The sequence below is a fragment of the Ochotona princeps genome, chromosome 27 (assembly GCF_030435755.1).
Source record: "Ochotona princeps isolate mOchPri1 chromosome 27, mOchPri1.hap1, whole genome shotgun sequence".
Taxonomy (NCBI): Eukaryota; Metazoa; Chordata; class Mammalia; order Lagomorpha; family Ochotonidae; genus Ochotona; species Ochotona princeps.
The window spans coordinates 3,359,146-3,384,987 of record NC_080858.1 but is presented as its reverse complement, the minus strand read 5'-3'; the positions used below and the strand labels follow the sequence as shown (position 1 = coordinate 3,384,987).

Sequence of the window (25,842 nt, the reverse complement as noted above, 5' to 3'; positions counted from 1 at the left end):
TGGGAAATTGAGGTAATAACTTATTTTCTTTTTTTAAAAGTTTCAATTTACAAATAAGACTTAGTTTGTTTTTCATGTATGCACAGTGAACACCACAGTGTTTTCAAATGCGTGTGTATTGCAGCATAGTCAAATCAAACTAAAGATACATTATCTCATATACCATTTTTTTCATGGTGAGAACAGTTAAAATATACTCTCAGAGCTTTTCAAGATATAATAATTTCTAAATGGAAAAATGCTATAGGACTCAGGTATGTCTATTTTAATAGCTCTCAAGATGTGTTTCTTACAAAATATTTAATCAGTTTTGAGGTTTATGTCAGTTTATCCTTTAACCACATCAGGTATCCTTTTGGCTGCCAGGTTAAGGAATCAAAGATCATTTGGAAATGAAGAGAGTGTGTGTGTGTGTGTGTGTGTGTGTGTGTGTGTGTGTGTGTGTAGACTTCTGATTACTTGTCTATGCTTAATAGATTCTCTGCAGCATAATTCATTTTACACTGTGCCATCGTAGTGTTTACTGATGTTATCTGGCAGGACCAGGAGGTTGGTGAGGCACAACTTGGTGACCAGAGTAAATGAGCTGCCACCACCCCCTCCAAGTCTGGGTATATTTTCTGTCAAGATATGCGTACAGGAAGAGAGCCAGAGGACAGTGAGAAGAACACATCTGCTGCTTATGTTTCCAGAAATGTTAATGTTCATGTATCAAATAGCTTCCGGGGCTGAGTTCCATTCTTCCTAGGAAGGGTATCTGGCTGTGTGCTCAATGATGAAGAATCAGCTTAAGGAAAAGAAAGCTACACTGTCTCATAACCCCACATAGCATTTCTCACTCATGACTGACAACAAAACCTTAACATTCTTTTAATCGCAGGGATTTGTTGAAAATCAAGCAAGTTATTTTGGTCCCCCCTGCAAATTTTTTTAAGTTCTTGCATATTTTTTGCACAATACACCTTTTTCATATCCTTTTTGAAGTCTAGTCACATGCCTGGAACTCAAAATTGTGCACTAAAATAAACTAATCTTTGAATTCTGTTTTCCACATAATTTTTGAAGTGCCCTCATCCATGGGGGCGGGGGGTGTAGGAGGTAGGCCTTGTCATTAAAATGTAGTTTGGTTTTGTTTTTGATAAAATTCCTGCATCGCTCTATTCCCTTATGATTCACTGGAAAGCTTTGGCCTTGCTTGTCATGTATAAAACTTGATTTTTTATTTTCCTGGGCTTCATGTTTGCATATAGTCCTGCAGTTGAAAAGGTGTGACTAGGTTCATAAACTAAACCTTTCTCTTTCCTGTCCTCTTCTTTTTCCTAGTGTGGGGAGCGGTGTTATCATTGGGTACCTGTCCCCAAGACATGTGCGTCAAGTAAGCTTGAGTGAAAGTAAACTCGCGGGTCAGTGCCAAGGTTACGATAGAGCCCTCACATATCCTTTCTCCATGGCACAATACCGTGTTGCTGTGTGACGTGCCTTAGGCTCCTAGGCTGCAGCAAACCCAAAAAGTGACAGTGACTAACTGCTTTTATTATCTAGTTAAAGTCTGTTTCAGATCTTAGCTTACAAAGAGTCCATTTTGATACCTGAGAATGTGGTTTTAATTTTACTACTTGAAGTGTTTTGTTCAAAGATTTGGGAACATGCAAGTTACCTTGGTACTTAACTCTCAGAGCTGAAAGTGAGGCCATTGGAGTTCAGCAAGCATGTACCCGTCACAACGGGTTATCCTTTTGCTAAGCAACAGCCTAGGGCTGCTGCTTTAAAGGACATTATAGGCTGCATAGATAACTCGGACAGCAGTGGAGGTGTCTGGCTGGAGGGACTGCCAGGTTGTCTGTTACCCCAGGGAAACCCAGCTCGCAGTCAAAGGCTCACTCTTTTCATTTTGGTGCCTAAGCAAGGGCTCTGGTTGATTTACAAGTTTCAAAGGATAGGAAAAGGATTGAGCGGGGAATTTGATGTTCTTTTCTTGAGGAACTATGTGAAGTGGGAGAAAACCAGTTGATGATAGAGATTTAAAATCAACTCTCTTGTGTAGTTCTATCACCACTGTGACTGAGTCAGAAGGAACTGATTGTGAATTTAGTATTTCATGTTTCAAGCAACAGGCCTGGGGCGCAAGTCCAGGCCAGCACAGAGCAGCAGCCGTGGGTCAAGACCTATTGTGTTTTTTAAGTGGTTTCAGGGCTGTCCAGGTGTCCTGATTTAAAGACCGCTTCAGAAGTCCGGAAATTGTATCTTGTTCTGATGTTTACTGTAATAAAGTACACAGTCCTAAGGGATGGTCTGCTGGCTTCATGAATCACTTTTAGCCTGGCTCTACTGACCCAAGCCTCATGATTTATTTATGCCATACCACTGTAGGAATGACAAATATGTAAGCCACACATGGTCTCCGGGATGGGCCTTTAACCATCAGACTGCCATAAACTGGTGAAGTGAAACAGGACAGAGCCGGCAGCTTGTGTCACGTCCTAGAAACTTCCTGTCTCATAGGGACCAAGAGAGTTTGCGAGCTGCTTAGGTTCGGCATCGTCCTTGGAATATATCCATGGATTTTCAGTGCGCTGTGTTTTAGTCCATTCCAATCTTTGATTTGCTACTTCCAACTGTAAAATAAATAAATAGATAAATGAATACCTCTGAATTGTTATCACTAATAGTTTCTCATGGATCTGTTTCTATTAAAGTGAGGTTGACTTGAATTGGGGGGATTATTGTCCATATGTTTCCAAGCAGTTCTTATGCTTTGGAAAATACCGTGCTAGTCTGCTATGTTAGAGCTCAGTCATCTTCTTTTCTAAGATTATGATTGTCAGTTTAGCAATAAAGAAAGAATTCTACCCAGATTTTTAAACTCCAAGTTATTCCCTGGTGCTAATAAAACAGATTCTGTTCAGATTCCACTTAGGATTTATATGGGATAGCCACATTTTGAGCCAAAATGGACAACAGAATAAATTGATTCTTTTTTTTTCATTTTAACCAGAATGAAATATGACATGTTTCTAAGTTAGCCTTTGAGGTCGTTTTGCTCTGTATACTCGTCAGCCAGTTTGTGATAGAATCAGGGGATCAAACGTGTCAGGCACCACGAGATCTGCTGTGTTAGCCACACCTGCTTCCCTCTTGCTCTCCTGCTCTTCCGTATCTCTGGGCAACCACTAATCTGGATCATAGCTTGCTTGTTTTATAATTTAAAAATAATAATAATATAAGCAAAATCACACAGATTGTCATCTTTTGGGATTGTTGCTTTCCACCCTACATAATTCCTTTTAAAGATTCTTCCAAGTTGTTACAATTATCAGTAGTTCATTTCATTATTGAGTGATTCTACAATATGTAAATATCGTTTAACTATTCACCTGTTGAATGACATCTGGGTTTATAATTTTGGGTTATTAAGGATAAAAAGTGCCATAAGGTACTAAGGAGATTTTTTTATATAAACTTAATTTTTCATTTTTCCAGATTACGTGCTCAGGAATGTAGTTACTGTATCCCTGTGGAAGTGGATGCTTAATTTTTTCAACGAATTGCCAAACTCTTCCAGAATGCCTTCTTTACATTACATTGCTAGCCTAGGGCTGAGCCAGCAAAAAAAAAAAAAAAAAAAAAAAAAGAGAGAGAATCTGTTTTTCTGTATGTTCACCAGCTTTTTTAAAATTGTCACTATTTTTTTAAAGGTTTATTTCATTTTGTTTATTTTTTTATAAGAAAGGCAAATATACAGAGAGCAGGAGAAATGAAAAAAGATCTTCTGTCCTCTGGTTCACTCCCCAAGTAGCCACAATGGCCAGAGCTGAGCTGATCCAAGGCCAGGATCCAGGAGCTTCCTGCAGGGCTCCCACGTGGGTGCAGGGTCCCAAGGCCGTGGGCCATCCTCTGCTGCTTTCCCAGGCCACAAGCAGAGAGCTGAATCAAAAGTAGAGCATCCAAGACATGAATCAGTGCCTATATGGCCTAATTTAGTTTGAGAGGCCCAACTACCCTACACCAGAGCACTGGCCCAGAATGTCAATTTCTAAGTGACGGAAGCAGCTATTTGGTTTAGGTTTGACCCAAGCTGTACATATTTTGAGTGTTAATGTTTGTCATTTGTCTATTAATACACTTGTCTGTTTTTTTTATTAGAATGGTGAATTTTCATAGCTAGATTGTCCCCAGAATTCCGCTTCCTAATCTAGAAAGCATTAAGATTGTTCAGCAAATCTTCGAGTAGTTTCTTGGTGTCCTGCCTCTTTGGTCTTTGCTACTAAAACGGATGTTGTCAGGTGTACACAAGTACACACACAGTGATCACGGCAGTTTGAGAATGTCAGAGATTCTCATTTTTTGGTGGCTGTTGTTTTTGCTTTATTCTTTCTCATAATGTGGTTTTAAGTATGATTTGAATGTGTACATTCAGTCCATTCTAGTTCTGTTGTGATAAACCCTTATGGCATGAAAAGCAATTTGTTTGAGCAAGAAAAATAATGCAGTTTGTAAATTAACAGGTTATGTGTTTTGATCTCTGTAAAAAAAGAAAATTCGTAAAATCAGATAAGAAAGATTCTTGTTTGTGGTTTACACTCTTAGCACTAATTATTAAGGCTTATTTTTCTTCCCCAAATGCATCATCTTTTTTTTTTTTTTAAGATTTATTCATTTTATTACAGCCAGATATATACAGAGGAGAGATAGAGAGGAGGAGCTTCCGTCCGATGATTCACTCCCCAAGTGAGCCGCAACGGGCCGATGCGCGCCGATCCGAAGCCGGGAACCTGGAACCTCTTCCGGGTCTCCCACGCGGGTGCAGTGTCCCAATGCATTGGGCCGTCCTCAACTGCTTTCCCAGGCCTCAAGCAGGGAGCTGGATGGGAAGTGGAGCTGCCGGGATTAGAACCGGCGCCCATATGGGATCCCGGGGGTTCAAGGCGAGGACTTTAGCCGCTAGGCCACGCCGCCGGGCCCTGCATCATCTTTTTAATCAAGATTTCAACAGTGTGCTTGACTTATGCAGCTTATAGCTGCTTTAAATAAAGTGTCTAAACATAATTGCTTATTCCTAGACATTCATTAACAGATTAGCCCAGCAAATACCTGTTCAGGTAGGCTTATGGCTTACCTGGCTTTGTAAGGCTGCTGTTCCGTGAACTTGGACTTAGTGAAAAACTAAATTAGGCCGCAGCATCTTGGTCAAAGTTTTTTCAAATAATTGTTTAACACGAAGGAGACAGAAAAGTATTTATGAATATTTTAGGAACAATTAATTAGAAAAGTGGTTACATTCCTTTATGTGACCTAAAGAAACAGAGCAAGGAAATCCCAAGAGTTTCTGAAAATTCCTTTCAGAATTATTTTGTTTTTGCTTTTCAGATATACTTAGTTTATTTGAAAGATAGCATTCACAGAGAGACGGAGATGGATCTTCTGTCACTTTACTCCCCAAGTAGCCGCAATGGCCAGGGGGAGGCCAGGCCAAAGCCAGGAGTTCCAGCCAGGTCTCCCACACAGGTGCAGGGGAGCACGTGGGCCGTCTCCTGCCTCTTCCAGGCACATGAACAGGGAGCCTCTGCCACCTATGTGGGACTCCAGGATTGAGTTTCCTGCTCCCAGCTTCAACCTGGCCCAGCCCAGGCCATTGCAAGTAGTTTGGTGAGCAAACCAGCAAACAGAAACCAAACTCACTCACTCTCTGTCTGTCTGTCTGTCTGTCTCTCTTTCCTCTCTCTCTTACTCCCTCCCCTCTGTACACTCTCTCCTCCCCTCCCTCTCCCTGTCTCTGGTGTGTGTGTGTGTGTGTGTTTCTGTTTCCCTGTTTCTCTGCCTTACAGTTTTTTTAAAAGAAGTTTATAATATAGTCTCCTTTGAAAAATGTACAGAAAAGCTCCTCGAGGTTCCTTATCAGTGCTTTTAGGACTGATGATTCTCCAACATACTTGACCGTGGAAATCTGGCTTCATGGGAGCAGCTCTTACTGCTCGGAGTGCTTCTGTGAGTCCTCCTGTCAGGAGTGTTCACTTAGAAGATAGCTGTGTGTGTGTTGAAGATGAAGGTTGGGCTGAAGGGAATATTGGAAATAAGAAAAATGCATCTTCTTTTTTTTTTTTTTTAAGAAATTTATTTATTTGACCTGGCAGAGTTACAGAGAGAAAGAAAGAGTGAGAGGGAGAGATCTTCCATTCATTGATTCACTCCCCAAATGGCCACAGTGGCTGGAGCTGGGCTGCTCCCAAACCAGGAGCAAGGACCTTCTTCCAGGTCTCCCAAGTGCAAGAGCCCAAGCACTTGAGCCATCCTTCGCTGCTTTCCCAGGTCCATTAGCAGGAAGTTGGATTGAAGTGAAGCGTCTGGGACTTGAACAGGATCCTGGCATCACTGCCAGCAACTTCATTCACTATGCCACCAGCTCCTCCGGCGTCTTGTCTTCTTATATGTGCTCTAATCGGCAAAGCTGACTGGTCACAGACAGCTTGATATAGAAAAACTGAATCAGCGGCATGAGGAAGGTACCAGTGAGGGACCAGTGACAGCTAGCTTAAGGATAGAGGAACTGAAGGTGGATAGGAAGACATTTGTGTTATCAGCCAGCTTCCAGAAACAGGGAACAGTGTACGTGGCTTTTAAATAAATAGAATGGAGGTACCCTAAAGGACATGAACTATTTAGTCAGTAAAAAGGGAAGAGATCCAGAGGCAGTATACACAATACCACAGTAATAGATGCCAATTTCTGCAGTTTTAAAAACGGCTTGCCTTAGAAAAAAAAAGGCACAAAAGTTTGAAAGATAAAAAAATTTAAATGTGATAAACCTTATTTTGAAATAATGTTTTCAATTATGTTGTTTTCCCTCTATCTTTGAGAAGTAAATGTGTGACTCAATAGGCAATGGAACTTATCGCTTTATTGTTTATATTATTTCCCCTAATTCAAAAAGCACATTCGGGCCCGGTGCCATGGCCTAGCGGCTGAAGTCCTCACCTTGAACGCACTGGGATCCCATAGGGGCACCAGTTCTAATCCCGGCAGCACCACTTCCCATCCAGCTCCCTGCCTGTGGCCTGGGAAAGCAGTCGAGGACAGCCCAAAGTCTTGGGACCCTGTACCCGTGTGGGAAACACAGAAGAGGTACCTGGCTCCTGGCTTCGGATTGGCACAGCACCAGCCGTTGCGCTCACTTGGGGAGTGAATTATCAGACAGAAAGTATTTCTCTCTGTCTCTCCTCCTCTCTGTATATATCTGACTTTGTAATAAAAATACATAAATCTTTTAAAAAACATTAAAGGGTTCTCTATTTCCTATTCTTTATGGCTTTTTAACTATTTGTTCCTTATATCTACTAGGAAAAGGAAAAATAAGTGCAGTGTTCTTTGTAAATTATGTGTGGTATTCGACAGGCAGCCAGAGCTTATGCGGGGACACGGAGAAGAGTGGCCATCCCAGCTGATAGCAGGAACTAGCGCGTGCAGTCACTTGCCCATCCCCGTGGAATTTCCCCACCAAGTGTCTCATTCCAGGCCAGCATAGGAGAGGAATTGTTGTTAGAATTTTTGCCAGCAGATTGATAGCAGCTGATTGGTGGAATAATTGAGTCATCGTTACAGGAGGGTGATACGTGACAGGAACTGTTTTTATCCGTTTGACCAGTGCATATTTTTGGTGACCTGTGGGATCCCAGCAGCTGTGGTGGCTTCCGTCCTCTCAGCGGCTCCCCACTGCCACCCATCTACTGCTCGCACAGTTTTCATCTGCTTCATCTGCAGCTTGAAGATCTTAGATGTGTATGCATCGGAACAGTCTCCGCTCTTTGCATCAGTGTTAACACAAGTTCAAAGATGTGGTGTCCCTACATAAGGTTGACTGTTTTGTGACATTAGGATCATTAGCTCTTTATGCTAGGAAGCAGAGAACTCACTGCCGGGACACCCCTGGCATTCTTCTAGCAAAACTCATGGCAAACAGACTTGGAATGCAGTTCAGGCTGAGGAAAAGGCAAGCACCCACCTCAGTAGCTCAGTGTGGACAGCTGGCGCGGACATGTTATCCATCTAAAACTGGAAAAGGTTAAATAAACAGCGGGACAGTGACAGAGTGCAGGGATTAATTGCTGAAAGCATTCGGTAATTCTTAAAACAGACATCTAAGTAAATGGAAGCATTCTGGAGTTAGAGGGGCTGTAAAACAATGCAAAATGACTTTATTTTCCTTTATTTTCCTGAGGAAAACAGACAAGATAAATGGGGTAGCCCAAACATGTGAATATTGAATAACAGATCTACTTTGCAAGGACTTTTTCTTCACGTGGGACTACTGTAATTCTGAAATTACAGTCATTAATTTTGCTAACATTCTGTTAGCATGCATGAAACAGAAACGACACACTATTGTAACCTTGTAAAGAGAGAATGAAAGCAAAGGCTAGCATGAATGTTTTTCCTTCGGGACCATCCCCAGATGTTACTGTCAACTTCATCTGGTGAAGCTCGTGACAAGCTTTGCCCTCTCCGTTCCTTGCCCCAGATCTCCATCACAGATCAGTGGATTTAAGGAGTGGTCTACTAGGGATTTTGATCGACTTTGAGTAAATCCTAAACAGAACTCCCTTGGTTTGTTAGCTGTTCTTAAAGGCAGATATGTAGAAGCAAAAGATACTGAGATCACCTCATGGCTTGTGATAGCCCTGCGTGACGCTAGGAAATTTGCCTCTGAGTGCGTCATAAGTTGTTCTCGTAAGCTTTCTTTAACTAATCTGTCAGATTAGAGCCACACTGTGGAAATCATCTGTGAATCACATCTAGCAGTCCAGCAGTGGCCAATGCTATGGCTGTCTGCAACACGGGGATTTTAGTCCAGATAACTTCGATCATTTTCACTGTGAATGTAAAGAATTTTTTTTTTTTTTTGGTAAGCTTAAGCGGATTAGGAGAAGTAAATGCAAACACTAAAAGTCGTACCATGATGGGGATTTAGGAAATCAAAGAAACCTAATACCTTATCGTTGGCCTTTTAAATCAGTTTATGTTTCTGTAAAGTAGAGAATCGCGAAGTTATCCAGAGAATTTCTTCAAAGTTGTAGTTGGAGGTGAGTATCGTTGCTCAGTGGGTTCAGCTACCACTTCAGTACACTTGCGTCCCGAGGCAGCGTGCCCAGAGTTGTGTCCTGTCTCCAGCTCTGATCTAACTTTTCTGCTGATGCACGTAGCCGAGGTATATTTGTTTTAAATCTCTCTTTCAAATAAATGCAAATAATAAATTGGTAGTCTTTGAAAAAACAGAACACACAGATCTTCCATTCACTCCCAAATACCCATTCACATCTGGGACTGCACCAGGCAGACACCAGGAGCCATGGGTTGATCTAAATCTTCTGTGTCGGGGGCAGAGATCCAAGCTACTGTACCTTCATCTTCTACGTCCCTGATACACAAGGAGGAAGCTGGACCGAAAGTGAAGGAGAAGTTAAAACAGGCACTCCAGTATAGAGGTACAAATGTCCCAAGTGGTAGTTTAACTCACTTGTTGGTGGAGGGCTAGGCATTTGTCCTGCTGGCTAACACACTGCATCTCACCTTGGTGCTGCCGGGTTTAATTCCTGGCTCAGCCTCTTGGCAGCAGCAATGCTGGCTTCAGTAATTAGGTTGCAGCCAGTCACATGGGAGACTACTATTAATTTGCCACCTCCCAGCCTACTTGTGACCATTGCAGGCATTTGGGGAAAGAATCAGTAGGTGGGAACTCCTTCTGCCTGTTTGTCATACTCTGTCTCTGCCTCTCAAATAAATGATTTCTTTCAATGAATAAAAATAATAATAAGTTGTAGGTATCCATTCTAGATTCAAAGTTAGTAGGTCAGAAGTAGAACATGAGACCTGGCGCAATGGCTCAGTGGCTAAATCCTTGCCTTGCACACACCAGCTCTGCTTGCCATCCAGCTCTCTGCCCTGCCTGTGGCCTGAGAAAGCCACAGAGGATGGCCCAAAGCCTTGGGACCCTGCACCCATGTGGGAGACCCAGAAGAAGCTCCTGGCTTCTGGCTTCAGGTCAGCTCAGCTCCAGCCATTGCCATTGTAGCCACTTGGGGAGTGAACCTGTGGATCAAAGATCTTCCTCTCTATCTCTCCTCTCTGTAAACCTGCCTTTCTAATAAAAACACATAAATATTTTTATAACTTGTATTTAATTTTTTTAATTGGAAGGTCAGATATACAGAGGGAAGGAGAGACGGACGGGAAGATCTTCTGTCCACTGATTCATTCCCCAAGTGGCTGCAATGGCCAGAACTGAGCCAAGCCTAAGCCACTCATGTAGGTGCAGGGTCCCAAGGCTTTGGGCCATCCTCAATTGCTTTCCCAGGCCACAGGCAGGGAGCTAGATGGGAAGTGGACTTCCGGGACATCAGTCGGTGCTCATATGGGATCCTGGTCCAAGCAAGGCAAGAACTTTCACTGCTAGGCTACCACGTCAGACCCAAAATACATAAATCTTAAAAAAAAAAAAAAAAGCAAGGTGGAACAAGGTGATTTCAAATCATTTCTTTCATGTATAAGAAGCACCATGGTAAAGCACATTTGATAGAAGACAACGGACTCTGCCACTTTCCGTAACTATTAATCAAATCACTCCTGAGCCCTTCTTGGTCTCTGCAGAGGGCATCTGCTTCACTTCCACAGGTATTTCTCTCAACATTCATTCTGGTTCGATTTTCCTGCGTGAAATCATTTAGAATTTCCTTATTCATTTTCTCTTTGTATATTACAGTTCAACATCACAAGTCGATATTGACCGAGACAGAGCTTGTCTCCGTTTGTTGCTGTCAGTGTGTCTAGGGGTGATCTTTCAGAGAGGGAAAATGATCAGCCTTCATTCTGCCATCTCGAAGGCAAAGATTGCCATTACTACCATCCTGGAGTCCCTAAAATTTTGGGCAACACTGAAGAAGAAATGGTGCAGAAGCTGTAGGGGAATGTAGGGTCAGTGGGGGTCAGTGGAGGCTGACCCTCTGAAAAGGAGCCTTGCTAATCTCAGTAGTGGACAGATTCAGGGTGAGGAGCCCATGTGCGGTGCCTTCACCCTCTGCAGCTGCCGGCGTGGTTTTCAGAAAAGCCACCTCTTTCTCACTCAACTCCCAGGCTTGCACGGCACTGCTGAGTACTTTGATACATGGAGACTTTGCTTCTGTCTGCATTTTCATCTCTGCAGGTCAGGACAGCTGGGTTTTTTTTTCCCCCTATTGCTTTTCCTGTTACAATTTCCCATTTTGGTTGCTGTGAATCAAATCTGAAACTGTGCGCCTGCAGCAGATCAACTTGCAGACTGGATTAGCAGGCCACAGGACCTTCCCTGCCATTCCTGTCACCACCCTCTTCATTGTGTCATGGCAAGAGAGCGTGTGCGACGGTGTCAGCCTTTGTCGCCAGGCCCAGTTACTCCACTTTCGTTACTATTGCGCAGTTAAGCTGTGCAAAGTATGAAAAACTATAGGCACAGGAATGTTCCAAGGGGATTACTTTAACCACTTAACAGTACAGGGCAATCAGCAAACTGTTTCTGTTTTGCAAGCCATCCCATCTCTGTCTTGAGTGCTCAACACTGCTTTACGTGGCGTGAAAATCAGCACAGATTGACTAGAAACAAGTGCATGACTGTGTGCCAGTAAAGCTTTGCAACTGTGGGGCCATGGTGTGCCACCCGCGGCTTCATAAACAGATATAGATGAGCGGCATGTTATGTGTTCATGAAAATAATGAATATTACACAAAATATAAAGATGGCTTATTAAAATGCAGGATTCAAAAGCATATGAATGAGTGTGAAAACGACTGCAAATAGGAAATAAAAGAGGGAGTCAGATTCCTAATTATGGCTCAGTAGGATGACAGAGAAGCAAATGGACAAAACTGTCCTTCCTCATTATTTCCATTTTTCTTTATTTGCACTACTTTTATAATAACAATGTTTTCAAATTTAACAAAAATGCTGGGACTTAGGATACAGTTACATTTAAAAATATTCACCTAAACAAGTTTGCACTATTGTGTTAGTGCTGCCATTGCTGAAATATAAAAGACTTTTTAATCCTTTTTCTTGGGGAATTACTTTCAGAACTACTTTGCAGATGAAATTAAATACATACTTAAACCTTTGTGTCCCAAAACAGTCAGTCACCCTGACATGTTGTCTGTGCCAGACTTGTTACCAAACTAAAATTCAGTTTTATAAAACGGGTATTTGTAATAGCTCCAAGTAGTAAATTAAATAAACTTCTAAACCAGTATCAAATAGAAATTTGGCAGCATCATTAGAATAAATGTTTTTTTGTATTAACTTCCCAAAGTAAATTTTCTAAATACCTTATCTATTTGAAGTACATTTCATAATAGAAGCAACTAGATAACTTGTAAAAAAATTTTTTAAGGAAATATAGCATAGCAAATATAAACACATCATCATATAGTTCATACTACAAAACTTGCAGTAGTCCCCAGGACTCTGTAGAATTGAACTCATGTGCTTTGGGGCCTGCCAGTGTAATGATGGAATATAAACTAGACCATGCTTACTATTCCCATGTGGTTGGCTGTATTTTGCAAGTGCATCAGCATTTCCTGAAATACTAACAAAGTCAGTCTTTTTGTTGTACATAGAAAACATTTTAAGTGGAATGTTCCAGGCTTTGTTGAAAGAAACCTTGATCAAAACGATCATTGGTTCAGTTGGCTAGATTCCGATACGGAAGGAATTTTTGAACACTTTGACACATGGATCAGTAGGGATGAAAAGAGGCTATTGAAGTTTGTTTTGTGCTATTTAGCAGCAGGAGACAAAGAGAAATTCCTTATAATGATTTTGTTGTGTGCATAATGTTGTTTAATGTCTGCTTCCATAATGTACAATGTTCTGGGAAGACAAGATGCTACAACTCCATCCAGGTCTCCATGGTGGATGACAGGGCCCCGGGCACTCGGGCTTTCCCAGATGCTTTATTACAGAGAGTGAATTGGAAGCAGAACAACTGGGTTTCAAACTTGCACTTCCATATGGCATTCCGATGACTCAGGCGGCAGTTTAACACACTGTGCCATAATACCAGCCCCTCGCCCCCCAACATGAGCGGAAGAAGTATCTCCTTATAAACTATTGATTTTGTGACAAAGGGAGAGAAAAGTGTCTAGTTTCCACCAGTCTAAGAAGCAAGAGATACAAGAAAAGTGTCAGTGCCATGGTAAACTAGATTTTCCGAACTTCATTTTATCCATAGTGCATTTGATGTATTACTGTGCTCATTTTTCAAAAAAAAAAAAAAAAAAGAGGGAAGTTAAGCCGAGCGCAAGTTTTCCATACCAGATTTTGTACAGTCAGTCTCACCTAGGGTGTTCTGTTTTGCAGCAATTTCTGCTTCCATGATGCTATTTTGATCCTTTTTGAGCATTCTTGAGTCCATATTAGAATCGTTTCTCTGCTCATTTCTTGCAAATGTATTTCTTAGTGTAGGTAGGTTCTTTTTCCGTGTTTCAGGGTATATGGAGATAGGAGGTACGTAGTCACCAGGAGGATCCCAGAATGGGGCTCTGCACAGAACTTGCCTCTGTGCTGTCAGAAGCCTGTGGCAGGCAGGACCCCTTCAAGCATCATTGCATCCCCTGCCCTGCTTCATTCTTTAAAACACAAATCATGCTGTACTCAGAACGTTCTGCATGCTTGGCAGCCTGGCCTTTCTGCTCCTTGAAGCTTCCCATCATTCCTTTTTGCCTCCAGCTCTTTCTAAAACCACGCTCTACTTTTCTGTAACGTCTGATGCTTCCATATTGTGTTCAGAACCAAAGCATTTCTATTCAGCCTTGTTGGTTCCCATCTGGATTCTGGATTCTGGACAGCGCCCTCAAAAAGTTCGTGATCTATGCTCATTCCTTAGGCTACCAGTGCAGACCATCCCTGTTCTCACTGAAGTATCCCTCCTCCATTTCTCTGTACGGTTCCCGTTTCCTATAGAAACTCCCCATCCTGGGTATGCAGAGTATCCCTGCACATAACTTGTGCTTTTTGTACTTGTCATTTATGTCTGTCTGTCTTCTCTGCCCAGATACGGCCCTTCTCAATTCCCCCATCCGTAGCCAAAGATAATTTCTGTGATGGTGTGTTACATAAGCATTCATTGCCCAAACAGTTTATTGGCACTTGACATTTTTGTTTTTACATATATTAAAATCTTAGAGTTATGAAGGACAGACTGGGGCCAGCATTTGGGGTACAATAGGTCAAGCTGGGATCAAGTCCTGCCTTTGCTTACACTCCAGCTTCTTGCTAAAGTACACCCCAGAAGGCAGCAGTTAATAGTTCAAGTGCTTGGGTTTCTGTGTCCCAGGTGGGAGACTTGGATGATGTTCCTGGCTTGAACTTTGCCCAACCCCGGCTTTTTCAGACATTCGAGGAGTGAATCAGTGCATGGAAGATCAGCCCCAATCTTTTGCTCTTTTTCTGTCACACTGTGTTACAAATAGGTAAAACAAAAACTTCTGACAATTGTAGCTTTATAAAAAGGGACAGATTTGCTACTCAAAGTCACTTGTATAATATCACTAAAAGTTTTAGCTCCCTACATCATAGGAAGCTCAGTTCTAGCCTAAGCCTCCCCACACTACTACATATTCCAGCGAGCTTCAGGAGGAACTCAAGCCATCTTTTCAGAAGCTCTTTTGATAACTAACCCCTCCCTCCATTCCTGTATCATTCACTCAAATGTAAATCTTTTTCTAATCAAACTGTTAAGCAGCTTCTTTTGCAAAGCTAGGAATGTCTGTCTCCCATTCCTCACACCAGGTTGCAACCACCCAGAGAACTCTGTGCCCACACTCAGCTTGAAGAAGCCATGGAGGAGAACAGGGCCCCCTTTTCCTTTATATGTAACAAAAAGGAGGAATGCAAGGAGTGATTTGAACATCCCGTCTTGGACCCTGCACCATCTCCTGCTTCCGCTTCCCCACATTCGCGAAATTCACACAATTCCAATTATCTACCAACCAGATGTAACCTCCTGGCATCTTACCCGAGAACCCCCACAACCCCAATCGCTGGCCCCTCCACCTAGTCTCCAGATAATCTCAGCCACAAGTCCCTGGGGCGAAAGCATACAGTCCACACAGCCCTTCCCTTCTCCTTCCCCTTTTCTCTTTGCTTCTCTTCTTTCCTGGCTCTCTCCCATCTTCCATCTTGTCCCTTCCCCTGCCCTGGCATCCCCCATCCTCCACCATGGCAGGAGACGTGTCCCTTCCAGTTCTCTCCCCCTCCACCCCTGCTCCCGTTCCTACCCTGCTGGAATAAAGGACCTACTAAGCACCTTGCTGCGTCTGGGATTTTGGCTCGCGGTAAACTAAACGTGAAAAGAAGGTTTGGCTGCGGGAATTAGCTGCGCGTAGTAACATAAGAACTTTGGGAACTTTAAGTGCTCCAGAAACCTAACAGAGAAGAGGCTCTAAAAATACTAGAGCCCAGGATAAAAGGATCGTAGTCACTGAGGGTAACCATGAAGACTCAAAACATTGGATTCATGAACAATTGCTAGCAAAAAGCCAGCAAAACTTGACTATTGAACAGGGAGAACAAAGAAGCAACATCATTTGAATGTTGTCAGTCTGTGGACACAGGAGTTGATGACTCTTAACTGCTGGATGGGAAACTTTGTTATGGAGCGAGGGAAGGTTGATTTAGTGTTTTTCCATTTTACGTGAGCGATTTCTTAAAAAAGGCAACCTTGAGAGGACAGAGAAAGAAGTACAGGAGTGAAAGTTTAAGCAGTCAGGCCTATGCGTCCTTTGCCATCAGAGGCTTCCCCAGGGACTGTAGTTTTCAAGAGCTTGTTGCCTTACTCTCCAAACCTCTGCAGGAGAAGCTGGAGAAACAGCAGTTACAGAGAGAGGGAGAGACAGAAAGTTTCCATCCATTGGTTCACTCCCATGAGATCAACCAGGCCGTAGCCAGGAGTTAGGAGCCTCTTTGTCCCCCCTGTTGGTGCAAGGGCTCAAACTCATGGGCCATCTCCCACTGCTTTCCCAGGCATGTTAGGAGGGAGCTGGGTCGGAAGAAGGAACTCAAACCCGTGCCCCATACAGGATGCCCATGCTGGAATGAGCAGCAGCTTTACTCACAACGCCACCACACCAGCCACTTAGATTTAGCTGAAGATTTGAGTATATTTTGTGCCTACATGTCCATGACATTTAGATAACTAAAGCTACTGATCTTTTTCTTGTTTTCATCCGGTCTCTTTCCTAATATTTTCAGGGTTATGGACCGTAGTTATGTCATCATCCAATTCGAACTATGGAGTTGGAGGGAGAGGGAGTAATGAACATTAATCACATGCCTTCTTTTATACTCTCTCTGTCTTGCCTTTCTAATAGACACACACACCTATTCAGGTCTTGTTCTTGCATTGTTAATCGTCACCATTCCAACACTTGAGTATAATCTCTTCTTGACTAACGATGGAAAGCAAATACTGTGTTGTTTTCAAGAATCAGAAAGTATCCAACAGCTTTTGAACTCCATTTGCCTTTCATATGGCCTCCAGTTTCTGAAATTTGCCCAAAAGGGGAAAGGAGACAGAGAGGTGGTCTTATTGTTTCCTGAAACTCAGATGCCATAGCAGAGTACTTTTAAAGACATCTTGATTCTATTAGAATTTGCAGGTCAGAGGGCATGTGCAACTGGTCTTCCAACCCCAGGAATAGAAGGAATTCACCACTTTAGTGACAGAGTTGGATTTCTGCTGTCACCCACTCACTGTGGTAATATGGCATGTTAGTGATACAGCGGGAGGATCCTAATCATTGTGAAAGTTTTTATGACCACTTTGTCCTTTTTTCTCTTTTCCTGGGGTAAAGACATGAACAGAACAAGGAAGAGTAATTTGACAGACAGAGCACTGAAGTTTTTGCTTTGCCCATGCCTGCAGGATATTCATGCTACCTTTAAAAAAATTATTTGTTTATTTTTATGGGAAAAGCAGATTTACAGAGTGAAGGAGAGATAGAGAGTAAGTTCTTCCATCTGATATTTCATTCCCCAAGTGGTCACAACAGAGCTAAGTCAGGAGCATTTTTTGAGGATGGCTTTGGGCCGTCCTCGACTGCTTTCCCAGGCCACAAGTAGGGAGTTGCAAGGGAAGTGGAGCAGCCAGGATATGACCCAGCATCCATATGGGATCCTGGCACATGCAATGCAAGTATTTTAGCCACTAGGCTACCGTGCCAGGCCTGGTCCAGTATGTTTTACATGTTATGTGCTTGTCTTGCTCACAAGGGGCTGGTGAGAAGCACTCAGTGTGTTCACTGGTGAATCTCCCATGTCTGTGGGGCGTCTTCTAGTAGAGCTCTTAAAGTCAGTGATTGACTCCCACCCAGGATATATTTCTGTAAAATATCCGTATTGCTTATTAGAAAAGATGACTTTAATATCTCAAGCTATTGTCTGATTTAAAAGGCATTATTTCTCGTTTTTATTTTTAAAAATAATTGTAATGGTTTTTTAGTGAATATGTATTGCTCCTATCAGAAGATACTTTTTTTTTACAGAGAAGTAATTCTCGAATAGGTGACAACTGAAATAAAGTCCTTTTGCAATTTACTTTTTTTTTTCTATTTTGTATTCCATTCCCTCTGAAAAGCTGAGTATTCTTAGCAGTTTTTAACTTTATCTTTTCAAATGTACTATATAAAATTAAATTATGTAAATTCAAAACTATACTATAAGATATTTCTTATCAGATGTATTAGAAGAACCGCAATGTTCCTTAGTCCCAAAAAAGTCATGACTCTTCTTATTTTACAGACGCCATCCGCATCCTTGTTCATCTTCTGCTTTTTCTTTTTCCCCAACAGTCTCCACCATAGTATTTCCCACTTACTAAAATAGTAACCAAGAGGACAGGATCATTTCTGTCCCTGCGCACAAAGAAAAGGAAAACCCGAAAGCTCATGAGTGATAATGATACTACCCAGAATTCCTATAATGAACTGAGTGTAGTATAATCAAAATTTCTCATTCTCTTGGCTGTGATTCGCCCTTCGTGTAGGTACTTAGTCATATAATAATCCGCATGGAGACTGTCCTTTGCGTATGGAAAGGACAAAGTTCCGATGCAGTGACAGGGAGCTGCTTAGAGGGTGAGAACCCCTAACACCTGCGGGAAGGAGCGTCGGATCCTGTGCAGTCAAAAGCATCTCGTTCCTCCACATGAGCAGCATCAGTGGCATAAAATCTACATTAAATCTACATTAAAAATTTTAAAGGATTCAGATTATTCATCTCACTAAAAAGGCATTATTCCAGTGACTAAGACGCCACATCCCTTAAAATTTGAAATTAGCAATCTAAATTGTCACCTGTTATGTTACATTACTGTTAGAGAATCTGACATTTTACCCTGGAGATTAACTGTACTACATTAGTTGGCCAAGCATACCGTTTATAAAAGAGTTTGGAATTCCCTAAAGGTACCTCAGTAGTTTATTGTTTTATGTTCCAAGCTTAAACACAGAATGGAACTCAAATCCCATCACCTTCATATGTTGTAACTGGAGTTTATCTCCCATTCATCTTCTGCCCCTTGCCCACAGCAGTGTGGCACCCTGCTTGAGAAAGCACACTTCTCATTGCAGCTTTGTCAGATGCGGAGCTACCCAAAAGAGAACAGATGACAGCAATCAACAGGAAACTGCAGAGTTAGACCATCTTGAACTCCTTCACCTTTAAGCTCATTTTACCACTTAACATATTTTTTTCAAGTGGTCAGAGGGTATATTTAGATTGTTGTTATCCCCTCGGTGTTGACTGGAGCCTCATGGTGTAAGCCATCTGCCATTTCAGAGTCGCGGAGCGGGGAGGAGGCAGTGAAAGCTGACACTGGGGTCGATGAGAATCTTGCCTCCTTCTTGAGGACTAGTTAAAACAAATCCTCATTTCCATGCTGTAAGCTGATACACACCCTTCACTCATTTGTCTTGCCTGTTCAGAGTTCAGTACAAACTGCCTGTCCGGAATATTGAAAAGATAAGATAGTTTTCCAGTTTGTGGCTACACTAAAACTCTTCCATATGGCTACTGTTGAGACGCAGTTATCTTAACAGAAGACAGAAGTGAGGTTCAACGTAGGCAGTGCTTTCTGCAATTCAACATTTCCTTAGGTCAAAGCTCAAGTCACTTATACAGTTCCTGTAAATCAGATCTGTCTTCTTACATAAAGGATGAGCTACTGAAGAATGCACTTAGACCGTGAGGCTAATTGTTCACCAGCTCTATTCTCATTAATTTATAGATCTCTGCCTTCCTCTCTAGGAAATACCTTCAAGTCGTTGATTGCAAGAAGTATGAAAAGTTTATCGTTTCCAAATGTTTAGGTTATTGCCAACAACTGCAGACCTAACTTCCATTGATAAGATAAAGAGAATTGTCAGAAACCTTTGTTTCCAAATCTAGTGTACTCCATTTGCAGTGTGTTATCTGAGTCCAGTCTGTACATGAAAATGTTCTCAGTGCAGCCAATGCTTTGGTCTGCTTGGAAGTGATGGAATACTTAGTGGAAGGATGGATTAAATGTGTAGGTAGCAGAATTATTCTTACTTAAAATCACAAAGCTTGGTTGTTGCCTTTGGGGAGGTGTTGTTTTTTGCTTTGGGCTTTTTTTTTTTTAATTGGAAAGTCAATTTACAAAGTGAAGAAGAGAGAGAGAGAGAAAGATCTTATATCTGCTGGGTCACTCCCTAAGTGGCTGCAGTGGCCAGAGCTGAGCTGATCTGAAGCCAGGAGCTAGGAGCTTCTTCCCGATTTCCCACGTGGATGCAGGGTCCCAAGGCTTTGGACCATCCTCGACTGCTTTCTCAGGCCATAAGCAGGGAGCTGGATGGATAGTGAAGCAGCCAGGATACAGACTGGGATCCCAGGCATGCAAGGTGAGGACTTTAGGCACTAGGCTACCGTGACGGGTCCAGCTTGTTGCTTTTTCAAATTCAACTCAGTTATATATAGGAAAAACCTGTAAACTGAAAAACTTAAGTTGTTACCAATATAACTTTTATACATTCAGTGTGTTATTTAGGCTTTGTTTGAGAAACTTAGCATAAGATCAGCCCTTTTGATACATGTTTTTGTTTTACTCTCCGGTGGTCTTAACTACGGAGACAGTGTTGTAGAGCCGACGTCTAGGACATACTCATCATGTATAACTGGAGCTTCTTGTCGCCCGGTTGTCAGCTTGCGCATTACCCCCACTGTTGTACTCCGAATTCTGAATTTGGTCACTTAATACCATCATATACATGTAATCATGCCATGTTTGTCCCTCCACAGCTGCCTTCTCTCACTTAGTGTAATATGGGAACCCTTTATTCAAATAGCAGTATAACAACATGATAAAAGATTTAGAGGGAGAAAAATCTAAATGAGATTCCAAGCTTTCCTGCTTCTTCCATGTTGAACTTGGGCAAGCCGTATACCCTCTCTAAGCCTCAGTTCCATCGTCCATAAACTAGGACTAGTATAACTTCCTATACTATTGGTAGTATAGAACCAATGTGAAGGTTAAAGTCCTGACACTTTCTTCCACAGGCAAGAAGCTCTTCTGGCTGCGATTAGTGAAAAAGATGCCAACATTGCTTTGCTAGAGCTTTCATCCTCCAAGAAAAAGACTCAAGAGGAAGTGGCTGCACTCAAGCGAGAGAAGGACCGACTGGTGCAACAGCTCAAACAGCAGGTACTGTGAGTGCTGGGGCAGCGCTGTCCTCTGCACATGTCTTCCGGATCCGACAGCAAGGTCTTGTGTTTCATATCAGGTGTCTGTTGATCAGATCGAGTTAATTCTCAAAATAGAGACATTGTATCTCAGTAGCTTGCTGTCTTTCTAGAATGCACAGCGGTATTTGTGCCAACAGGGCTGTTCAAGAAACTGTGAAAATGTTCTGAACTTTATGCAGTGACTGGTAGAAAGCAAAGAAATGGAACAAAATTATTAAATTTTTGTAATACAGGCAGTATGTTCTTATTCCAAGGTTTGTAAGTTCTAAAGCTGAGCACATGGTTTCACTGATTTGTGAGCTTGTTTTTAGCCATATCCATTCTTGTAAGTCATCGTGCCTGACTATATAGACACATGATTTAATCAGTTTGGGAGCTCTTGATCATCTTAAGACACCAAATAGAATAGAGTGTCTAGCGGAGCACAGCACTGTGTATCATTGAGCATGGCTTTTGGTTACCTAACTCTCAAGACTGTGTTTTCATTGAGTGAAAATTAAGAATACTAATGTATGAGTTTATGAACTTACAAATAGCAGCTAAAACAATTCTCAGTTCTTATTTTTCTTTTCTATTATTTTTGTATTATTAATATCATTTTATGATACAATTCCGTAGATGCTGGAATTTCCCCTACTCCCTTCCTAAATCCCTTCCCCCCACTGAGTTCCACCATATCATTACAACTGTGTAGTTCCTTATAGACAGTTATAAGTCCATCATTGTGGGCATGGACAATGGCAGAGGGTCCAACCTCCCATTGTCAGGACACATCTAGCAGTTTCATTGGAGGTCTGTCCTCGATCCAGAAGTAAAGATTGCACTGTATCCTCACATCTGGATGTGTCAGTCTCTACTGCACAGTCACTATAAATCCCTCCCCCCAAGTGAAAAGCCACACACACAAACAAAACAAAATATAAAAAAAAAAACAACAACAGGAAGAAGAACAGACATTTACAATGCTGTGAAGTTAAATAACATGCCAGTGGATATGATGGTCTGCATTACACGGTTACTATACATCTTCTTAAATGAAAAACCACAAAACAGAATCAACAACCAGAAGAAAAAATAGAAACGTACAATGCCATGAAGCTGCTGAATAACTAATGTGTCACTGAAAAAATGAAAAAGGAAACCAAAAACTTTTTTTTTCTTTTAAAGATTTATTTTATTTTTTATTGGAAAGTCAGATATACAGAGAGGAGAAGAGACAGATAGATCTTACATCCATTGATTCACTCCGCAGACAGCCACAATGGCCAGAACCTCACCGATGAGAACCCTGGAGTTTAGAGCCTCTGCTGGCTTTTCCATGTGGGTGCAGGGTCCCAAGGCTTTGGGCTGTCCTCAACTGCTTTCCCAGGCCACAAGCAGGGAGCTGGATGGGAAGCAGGGCAGCCAGGATTAAAACCAGCAGCCATATGGGATCCCAGCGTGTGCAAGGGAAGAACTTTAACCACTAGCCTCCCACGGTGGGTCCAAGAACCTTCTAGAAAACATTGATGCTACTGTATGATCTGAGTCATTGAAAGATTTAATGAGAAAAAAGCATGTTTTGAAGTAGTGAAGCTAGAAACATCAAAATTCATGAGCTATAATTTCTGCTATTTTTTCTTGGTGAGATATATCTCCTGCAGGGACCAAATAGGTGGGTGTTTTTAATCCAGTCTACTAATCTCTGACATTTGATTGATGAGTTTAAGCCATTTACATTCAGGGTTAATATAAATAGGTGGTAATTTGAGGGTAATTTGTTCCTGTCATTTAGCAATGGGTTGTTCATTGATTTAGTCTTCTGTTATTGTACTGAGATGTTTTGCTCATTTGCCTTTGGTTTTGGTGGGTGCTATTCCTCTTCTCTGTCAAGAGAACATCTTTAAGCATCATTCGTAGAGCAGGTATAGAAGAGACATATTCTTCCAACTTTTGTTTACTGTGGAAGATTTTTATTTCATTTTCAAAGACAAAGGAAAGCTTTGCTGGATACATTATCCTGGGCCAACAATTTTTTGCTCTTAAAATCTGAAATATGTCACTCCATTCTCTTCTGGCCTCTGGAATTTCCTGTGAGAGATCAGCTGTGTATTTAATTGCCATTTCTCTATGTGTCAATTGATGTTTTTTTTTACGAGTACATGTAAGGATCTTTTCCTTATATTCGATTGACAAGAGCTTGATTATCATGCGTTGTGGTAAAGATAGGTTTTAGTCAAGCCTGTTGGGAGTTCTATGCCCCTCTTGGATGTTGTTTCCCAATTCTTTCTCCCAGTTAGAGAAATTTTCCTTTATTATTTCATTGAATACATTGTTAAGCCCCGCTTCTCATTCTGCACCTTCTGGAACTCCCGTAACTCTTATACTTGGCCTTTTAGTAGTGTCTCTTAATTCTTGAATACTTTTTTTTAGCTTGACACAGATCTGCTTCCAGTTTTTTGATTGTTTTGTTTCCTCATTGTGACAGGAAATATCTTCCAATTCTGGCATTCTTTCTTTGGCCTCCTTCATTCGGTTATTGAGACTTTGCACTAAGTTTTAAATTTGCTCTATTGCATCCTTCATTTCCAGTAATTTGGCTTGATTTTGTTGCAGTGTTGCTATTTGCTGTGTGGTATATTGCTTAAATTCTTGCATGTGCTTCTCACTGTTGATAAGAAGCTTTATAACAAGTGTTTTGAATTCTATATCCCCCATTTTCTCAATGTGTTCCTGAGTTAACTCCGAGGTTGTATTCTGAGATTGGCACAGGCCTTTGCTGCTTTGCAGGGGAATCTTCAGTAATATTCATTGTGCCTTTGTCTCTTCTTTTGCTCTTGGTCATTATGCTTTTGGTTAAGAGATTCTTCTTCTTAGGGGAGGTCTCCAAGCTGTGTCACACACAGGTCTTCGATTCCATGTAACTATTGTGGTTAGTACATGGTTCTTCATTTGCAGTGACTTGTGCCACTCCCTCCAGTGAGTTTCAGATCTGGGCTCTTATGTTAAACTTCCACCATGTTCTCTGTAGCCCAGCTCCTGGCTCAGCACTTCGCCTCCTGTGATCCCACACTGTTGTTGTACTGTTGTATGTACAGCCTTTCTCCCAGTTCCAGTTTGCGCAGGTCCCAGGATGATAGCACACGTGCAGCTCACTGCTGTCCCTGCAGTCTCAAAGCCTTTGCCACACTATACAAAATGGCACCTGATGTGCCACTCATGGAGTTCTTAATCTTATGGCTGTTAGGTCTGAGAGTAACCCAGAACCTGAAAGATGCTACGTTGTTGCAATTCACTGATTTTGCTCCCAGCTTAGTGCATGCACAATCCTGTCCCATTGCCATTACCTCCCTACACAAGATGGCGTCTGATTCAGCTCTATTGGGGTTTGAGCTATGAAATCCACCCTGTTTGAGCACCACCTCTTTGGGATCTGCTGCTCTGTCTCTGCTCCTGATTAAATTAAACAAACCAGTATGATGGGCAGTTCTTTGTCTGGGTTCACCTCCTGAGTTCCTGGTGAAATCCTGTTCCCACTTGGTTGCTGGTGAAGTTCCAGCTGCTGGTGTAGTTCAGATCGCCACTTGCTGAAGGGCTGGGACATCTTGTCACTGCAGCTCCACACCATTGTTTCCGCTGCTTTCCTGTGTCCATCCATCTCCAGATGCCCCTCTGCTGTTGTTCTGTCCTCTCCTATTTCCTAGAATGTGCCCTCTTTGCTTCACCCTGGCTAATGTTTCTCCATCAGTTTAAATGTGTTCTCACCCTATTCTGCCATCTTGATTTTCCAATTCTCAGTTGTTTATATCTAAGTATATGGCCTGAATCTCCTCAAGTGATGTGATCTACATAAAGAGAAATATAAAACAATTCTCTGGAGTCCTTCCCGCCATTCTTTCCTGCCTCCAGCCATGTGAAATATCACATTCCTGCCTTCTTCAAATGTATCTCTGATCTGCAAAGAGGAAGGACGGAAGTTTGGTTCTTTAATTACTCTGTGTCCGTGTTAACTTCTGAACAAGAAAGATGCTTTTTGGAATGAGGATATGGTATTGGTACTGTTTTAATTGAAAGCCTGCTAGTCCTTGGGTTGCTGGGATATGCCTCTTATGAAAGGCCATTTCCTAACCAGGGAAACAGCATTGACCAGGCTTGCCAGTAAAAGGAGCTGCCACTGCCGGATAGGCTCTTGGCATCCACATGCAATCCTGTTGTCAGGACAAAGTGGAGCAAGGAGGACTATTAGGATTTAGGGTTCACCCTCTAATATGGTCCCAATTTACTTACTGCCCTTCCCACAGGGGAGCTTGTTTCCTTAACTCATTCTTGGTCTAAAGCAGCACTTGGAGGGCTGCATCCTAGGAGAACAGGACTGAGGAAAAAAGGTTGTCTAACTAACTCCAGATGTTCTGCGGTGAGTGCCAACCATGTGTGCAGACTTGTTAGTCACGAAGAAGCCCCCAGCCTGATTGTCAGGCACCCACGTTAGACTTCGTGTAAACTCAAACCCCTAGCAGGCATCACTATAGACTGTTGTAGCTGCAACAGCTGTCACAAGATGGCCTTTTTCTCAGCATTATTTTCTCCACCTGCAGAATTTCACAACCTTCATATTGTCTTTGCTGTTAGTGTAAAGTTGACCTTCGGCCCTATGTGCCCTATGCACAGCAATTGGAATTTTCTTCTGTTTTAAAAGTCAACTCTAATGGCATAATGAATAATTTGTACACATTGTTCTCTCTTATCCACTAGAGTATATGGTAGTTGCACACTTTGGCCTTGCCAAAAAATAGATACTGCTTAAAAAAAAAAAAGAAGAAGAAGAGTAAAACAGAAATTCTTACAAAAGTTTGCTTTTTTTCTATTTAAAATTCCTGCTTATGTCCTTATCCTAGTATCAATATGTTTGAAGACAGAGATCGTTCAAGTCTGAGTGGCATGTAGGAAAGTGGTAATAAGCAGACTAAATGAAGATTGATTGACCATTCTAGTGAACATGTTCTGAGCTGGAAAGAACAGCAGCCACTCAGTGAGCTCTGTTCACCATGGGTGTTTGTGGGGTGTGTGTGTGTGTGTGTGTGTGT

At 42.0% G+C, this 25,842-nt stretch overlaps 1 protein-coding gene across 10 annotated transcripts in view; it reads left to right on the top strand.

Annotated features, from left to right (window-relative positions):
• The window catches only part of ERC1 (ELKS/RAB6-interacting/CAST family member 1), a 317,123-nt gene that overhangs the window by 237,417 nt on the left and 53,864 nt on the right, over window positions 1–25,842 (top strand). For all 10 annotated transcript variants that reach the window (XM_058656089.1, XM_058656090.1, XM_058656085.1 and 7 more), the window contains one exon: window positions 20,594–20,738. In XM_058656089.1, the coding sequence (XP_058512072.1) occupies window positions 20,594–20,738 (145 nt within the window). The remainder of the gene's footprint in view (window positions 1–20,593; window positions 20,739–25,842) is intronic.